This window comes from Sinocyclocheilus anshuiensis, unplaced genomic scaffold (assembly GCF_001515605.1).
Source record: "Sinocyclocheilus anshuiensis isolate Anshui unplaced genomic scaffold, SAMN03320099.WGS_v1.1 scaffold1891, whole genome shotgun sequence".
Taxonomy (NCBI): Eukaryota; Metazoa; Chordata; class Actinopteri; order Cypriniformes; family Cyprinidae; genus Sinocyclocheilus; species Sinocyclocheilus anshuiensis.
Window position 1 is genome coordinate 68,808 of NW_015549560.1, and position 7,330 is coordinate 76,137.

A 7,330-nucleotide genomic window follows, 5' to 3' on the forward strand; every position below is an offset into this window, starting at 1 on the left:
CACACACACACACACACACACACACACACACACACACAAACTGGTGTGACTGTAACAGAGCAATGTTATAAGAATTTATTAAATTAATGTGTGTCTGAAAAATTGCTGTTAGTAACAAGGGGATACACAGCCTTGTATACAGTATATTTATATATAGGACTATACAGGCATCCAGTGGCTATATCATGGTATTACAGATTCTCTTTCTTTCTTTCTTTCTTTTCCCACCAGGTGACACTAATCTGCCTCAACTCATTGGACTTTAAGTACTTTTGCTCAATTTTTCATTTCAACACTGAATTAACTTAAAAATAGTATGAAATGTATTTTTTATACATTTCATACAGAAATAAATGGTCCATAATTTGTGATTATTGTTTAGTAACATGAAATCCCTTCAAAATACCAAATATATAATAGAAAAAAAAAACATTATTCAAATGAAATACAGTACATTCATTTCATTAAAATAAAATTATTATACAATTATGGTCTCCAGTCAGCTTTGACCGCAAACAACATGAGTGTGACTACCAAATAATGAATACCAGAGAGTTGTTGAATTGTTCAAAAAGTCTCATGAACTGAGGAGTTACCCGTGTGAATCAGCCTGACACATCTTTCTGATGAATCTTTTACTAAATGAACTGACAGAGTCTGTCAGAACGGCTACTGAATCAACAGAACTCAATTAACTGCAAGTTTCAAGTCCATGAATCATTATGTCAATATAGCCATGACACTTCTCCCTGCCATCAAAATAGCACAAATAAATCTCTTTATCCATATACCTCATAATCATACCTTTGGTGTATCTTGAGATTCTTTTGGAAGCATCATTTGGATTTTATTGGTGGAAAAATACATACTGGAAAAATTTGGTCTAAAGCAAAAGTTACTTGCTATTAAATTTTTATTCAATGAACTGCTGATGGCTGAAACACATCCTAAAATTCAGTACAACAGCAGTGATATTGCTTAAATACAAGCTTTTGATGTTTTATAATGAAAAATAAACAATAAAATCACAAGCAAGCATGATTAACTAACTGTAATTAACGATCAACTGGCCTGGGGTGGATGAATCAACCATCACTTGACTCGTGGGAATTTAGTTTCAGAGAAGTGTTGTGTGATCTTGAAATCACTGACTAGAATATCTATCGTTAAATACAGACTAAAGACAAATTAATTCACTTGTTCAAATCCCCTGGGGAACACAAATACTTCCGCTCCACTTGACAGAGTTCCCTTAATGTTCACATAACCAAGAAAACTTTTTTGAAACATGGGGGATACAAATGTAAGGAAACAAAAATGAAGACTTTAAATTAATTTAAAATAATTTAAGACTAAATTAACATCTTTATGATCAAGATCTACGACTTATGGTCTTCAATGATGGCTAGCATGTAAATCAGTATGTGGTCTACAACCATCTATACACTGGAAAGAGTACAGAATCTGAATCGCTGAAAATACCAGGAACTGGTGCATTCACATTTTATTGCAGCACAATGTGTTGTGTGATCGATTATGGATTCTCATGCACAGTTTAACAAGATGTGACAATGTGACGATATCGCACAAGCAAGAGTGCTGTTGTTCAAAACAACAGAAGCATCATTTTTGCATGCTATTTAATTTTTACAGCTTTACATTTTGTAAAGCTCCATGCATTATTGGGAATCCAATCTAAATACAAAGAATGAGCAAACCTGACATCTGTAGCCCTTACAAACATTGTTCAGTCTATAAAGTAAGAGAAGCCCCCTCTACTTTCCATTATTTTGCTCATGTACACTGAACATGGCATGCACATAAAAGCTAAATGTATCTCAGCCACTGGCATCAAAAAGCGAAATGTGATGAATCAAAGGCTTTCGTCATTGGAGCCCTTACTCACATGTTCAGTGGTGCCAGTGATGACATGAAGCCCATCGTAGGTGGATTTTATGTACATGCCCTGAGTAACAGGAAGGCAGAGAGAAAAATCATGAAAACAACAGAAAAGGAGAGACAATAAACTCTATACAGTTGGCAGTGAAAAGAGAGAATGATTTCCTATATAAAACAGAAAAAAACACAGACTTTTTTTCATGGTACTTTGATGGTGCTTTTGCATCCCTTTTAAGCTTGAAATCTCCAGTCCACATTATTAGGAAAAGATTGAAAAAAAAAATGTAAAAAAATTTTGCAACACATTTTAGGCATGAGAATGTATACTTGAGTACTCAGAAGTGACAACAATGATCACGTGACTTAATTTTATTTAATTCTAAAACTAAATGTTACTTTTTTCCTGATTGGTTATGGCAGCTTTTCACTAGTACTTTCACAAGTTCACTAGTGCATTCACGTCATTTTGTGTAGTTAGATACAAGTTGTAATATTATGTTTTGTATATTTCAAATTATAGGATTTGTTTGGTTGTGTTAATTAACCTGCTACCAAAGTGCTTCAGTTTACCTGTGTTCATTCACTCTTCAGCTTTAGCTAATGGAGCTCAAACAGCAATGGCCAACATTATTGACTTATCTGAAGCAATCACAATCCTTTTAGATGTTTTTTTTTTCGACACTTAGGCGAGTTGCCAGATTGAGGACACACAACAGGAACGACTGCATTTGACAATATGAGGCAACTAGCCTTACACTATAAATTGAGTAGATTCATCCGCTTTTTAATATACTTCTGGTCATAGAGCTTTTTAGATGGATGTCAAGGCTTTTTAGGTCAGGTAGAATCTGTGATCTCTGACCAAGTTCATTTGCTGGCTTCCAGGACTGCAATATAGGGCTGTGCGATATGGAAATTTGGATTTCTTTGATCAATTTTGCGATTTTGACACACACTGACATGCTTTACAGTCATTAATGCATTCAGTGTGAATTTGAAACATATTTCCAAAAGAAAACCAATTAGAGCTTTATCAAAAAGCTGTAACATGTCTCTAGAACAGACATAAGGCAAAATAATCATTAAGTAAAGGTGTAACAAAATGTCTCTAGAATAGACATATGGCAGAAAAAGAAAAAAAAATCTCATGTCCAGGGATTTTTTTTGCCATGCATTGGTCATAGAGTGCACAGCCCTACTGCAATACGCTGAGTTTTCTGCAAACTGGCAACCGATTTTATAAGTGTTTATAAGTATTTTGACGATTTTATAAGTGTCAAAATACTTATAAAAATACATATTTTTGTCAACAGTGTGTTTTATTTAAAATCAAGTACTCATTTTATTGATCTATCATGTATTTAAAATAAAATCGACCCAAAAAAATTAAAAAAGTTGTTCTAAAACCAAAATGCGTTCTTGTCTTAGGACAACTTTGATTAACTTTTTTGATCCACTTCAAATGTTGTTGACTACTATATTTAATACTATATAACCATATAATTTTGTTACAGTTTTGCTAAATTTGGATTTTATTCAGGTATGCTACTTTGATGCTTAATGTTTTTAATTAATTTAAAGATAATGAGATACCTACGCTATGATCTGAATTCAGTTGTGTGAGGAGACGTTCCCAGTTCTGGGGATCATAATTAACCCTGTAGTATCCCGTGACATTCAGGTTGGCCAATAACCAGTCAGTATCAGTCTTCATGGGCTCATAGGAAGCTGTTTTAGTAAGCAGCCAGTGCTGGCCCATGTTACTGCCACTCTTCATCCATGTGATTGGCACAAACCATTCATAACTGCAATAATTTTTGAACATACACACAGTATACTTTAAAAGGACAGGACTCTGTTGGCACATTTGTCAGTTTAAACATACTTGTAGTCAGATGGCTTGTCCACTACTGCCTCTGGGTGTATCAGGAAGTGCTGCTGAGTGATACTTCCTGTTCGAGTGTCAATAGTTACTACAGGAAAACCCATCTGAAGAATCCAGCCATTCATAATTTGATTTATTGAGGCTGGGAGCTGGATGCTTGAATCTGCGTCTACAACCTGAAAAAGATTTATAATGAAACATAATGAAAAGTATGGTTGAAAAGACAAACACGCTTACACTAATATTTAAGGATTCCATTGCATCAATTTTGTAACTTACTTCCTGCAGTTTTTTCCAAAGATCTGTGTACACAGTGTTGCTGTATGCATACTCGTGCAAATAGTTCTGTGGAAATAATGCACGGGTGTTCGTCTGAGAAAAAGTCACTCTAAAAGTCACATTAATGCATCATAAAATACTTTTAAAACCTCAAACTCTTCAGACATACATGAAGTCCATTAGCAAAGATAGACTCTAATCCTTTTGTGTTCCATTGAAGAAAATGGGGTTTGAATGGCACCAGTGTGATTAAATGTTGAGAGAATTTTCATATTTTGGAATTATCTGGGGGTTTTTTTTTTCTCTCGAATGGAGATAACCATTATGAAGGTAGATAATAATTATAAAAAATAATTCTCACCAATCCCTCTCCTGGTTTGATGTCGGTCAGCTGAACTTCCTCTAGACATGCTGACTGGCTCATGAGAGGATCAGAGGTGGTTCTCACAGTCTGGTCACAAATACTGTTCAACACCTTTGACTGCAATTTAGGAAAACAGAGAGTTTAGAAAAATAGTGCTGGATGATTGAGCAGCATCTTCAAATTCTGTCACTCAAGATGTGCAATTCAAAATGGCTATGATTTACACTTTATTTGGATAGTCCACTTTAGACATGTCAACTAGCAGTCATATTAGTATTAGTGTATTACTAGTATTAGTAGACTGTCTGCTTAATATCTGCTAACCCTTTATTTTGATGGTTCCCCAACAGACATTCTACTGACTATTGCAAGTACATATCAACATTGCATGTCCATATCAACTTATTATACTAAACCCAACCCTTACCCTAACAGTCTGCTTATAATTAGTAGACAGTCTAAGATGAACTATCCAAATAAAGTGTCACCTGGCTATGCATTACAAATACATACTTATCCTGTGTATACATCTGAGGGTTGATCTCCATATTTGCCCCATGGCATAGTATCAGGAGAAGGGAGAATATTACAGCAGCTAAGTCCCAAGGGAAAGGAGTTGGGATAATAGCTACAATATTATCTGATTTTTCAGTTATGAACAATTTTTTTAAATTATGGGAACTCCCTTCCTCCTCCAAAACTGTCCCTTCTCCACTTTATGCTCCCAAACCACCCAATTACAGCTCATCATTATTAACAGCGGTAGACTGGTGGAGTATATTTATGCTCATGCAAGCTTGTTCCAAGCATCCCACCAATACAGAAGCAATACTGTGGATAAATCTAAATAAAAACACATGATCAAAGGCGGTTTTCCAGAGTCTAGTGGACTACCATGTTGATTGGACCAATAATGTAAGCACTTATTTTAATCTAATCTAATGCTATCTTTAATTTGGGTCTGGAAAAACAGATCCATTAGAACTACTAAAAAATTCCACAATAATTCACAGAAGCCAAGCACATAAATGAAGTCCAACAAACCATGTGGCTTGAATAAACAAACCGAACACTATTTGCGCTTTGATTTAATTTTCCACTCAGTGCACAAGAACAGGAGTGTAAACAAAATGAACGGTAACATTCTCGATGAAACACTGGCGAGAACAGCAAGCCCCCATGGTTTACGTTGCATTTATGAAGGCGTCACTACTAGAATTGTTTCAACATTAAACCTAGGTTGTAATCTGAAATGAAATTCAGCCAGGTGGTCCTGATGAGAAGAACTTTTTCCTTTCTATATAAACAGTTAGTGTGCAACATAACCTAAGATAAACCAAATCATCTTGTGTCACTGATTTCAAATTACAGTACATGATGAAAATTATAGTCAGTAATGTAATCTATTGATTACACATTTTAAGTAATGTATTCTGACTAAATATATTAAATAAATAATATTTTGTATTTTGTAATAATATAACAATGCCAGTGTAAATATATGTTTATTGGGGGGTCGGATCATAATTTTTGTTAACATGAAATGACGCATGGTAAAAGGCATTGCTGCCTGAGAAACTCAGAAACATAAAACTAACTAAAACTAGTCCCATTATCCTCATTTACACAATTAAGTGAAAGAAATAAAACAAATAGCTTTATGAGTATAAAAAAGTAATACTGGAAATGCAAAATACTTACAACATCCAAAATCTTCTCTTCCATGTCGTAGACAGTGCAGTCCTGTGCATGAAAGAAAGAAAAATTGCAATAATAAAAATAAAAAGTTCAGATTTAGGAATGTTGTATAATTACAGAGCTTGACACAACAACAGTGAATGACCTCCAGCCTAAAATAAACAGCCTTGAATTACATCTCCATGTCCACTCCAAGACAAGATAATTACACAAGACATTGTGGAAGTACACCAAATTGAGGAAACCCAGCATCTGGTGCATTAAGGCTAAAAGGGAGAGATTTTTTAAAAATTGTTTTTAAATGTTTGAAGGAAAGCTTTAAAGGAATAGTTCACCCAATGATAATCAACACTTGTGGTCATAGCCGTAGCCAGCTATAAGGTCACAGAGGTCCATACCTCTGTCAATTTTTCATATAAAAAAAAAAAATTGAAGTTCTCTGAATAACTAGCCATTTAAAACTCCTCCTACGAGTATTTACATGTATAATTCAATTTAAATGGTGTGCCTAGATTGTTTATAGTGTCCGTGATGTGAAAATGATGGAAAGCGATTCATGTGAACGTGGCTTGAGAGAAAGTTGGGAGTGAGGGCGCGGGCGCAGTCTCAGTCGTGTTGCCAGATCCAGTTATTACACTCATCGTTGGACTTGTTTTTTCCACTTAAAGGTGGGTATGTATTTTTTCAAAAACGCTTTAGAAAACTGAGTCGAGCAGAGTACCAAAACAAACTTGTAGCCAATCAGCAGTAAGGGGCGTGTCTACTCATGATGTGGAGGAGAGAGCGTTCAGTGCACAGGACGGACATTAGCCGAGCCGAGCGACAGAAAGATAGAGATGGTGGATAAAAAACAAAAGAGGAAAACGTCTGCAGAACAAAAGAAGGCTTACGATAAGGCAAGAAGTAGGACCCGTGTAAATATCGGATCAGCTTTCCAACGCTGGAGAGAACTCAAGGAGCGGAAGGCCTGCTTTGTTTCTTCTCGATAGGTGAGTAACACCGTGTCTACACTGGACGCGACAGTTGTCACGCCGCGCCGCAACAGCTAAAGTCAGTCTACACTGGATGCGATAAAGCGACCGTTGAAAATCATTTGAAATTTGTGTCAATACGTCATAAATAGAACACAGCAGCAGTTTTCTGTCGGGGATTTGTCGTGTCATGCCGCGCCGCATGCAGTGTAGACCATAGATATGTATATATAT

General features: G+C 35.6%; 1 protein-coding gene across 1 annotated transcript in view; it reads right to left on the reverse strand.

The window, feature by feature from the left end:
* The window catches only part of LOC107657148 (connector enhancer of kinase suppressor of ras 3-like), a 65,951-nt gene that overhangs the window by 39,678 nt on the left and 18,943 nt on the right, over positions 1 to 7,330 (reverse strand). Inside the window, exons 5-7 of the mRNA XM_016445176.1 lie at positions 6,129 to 6,170; positions 4,425 to 4,544; positions 1,907 to 1,966 (exon numbers count right to left, since the gene is read on the reverse strand). Coding sequence (XP_016300662.1) covers positions 1,907 to 1,966; positions 4,425 to 4,544; positions 6,129 to 6,170 — 222 coding nt within the window. The remainder of the gene's footprint in view (positions 1 to 1,906; positions 1,967 to 4,424; positions 4,545 to 6,128; positions 6,171 to 7,330) is intronic.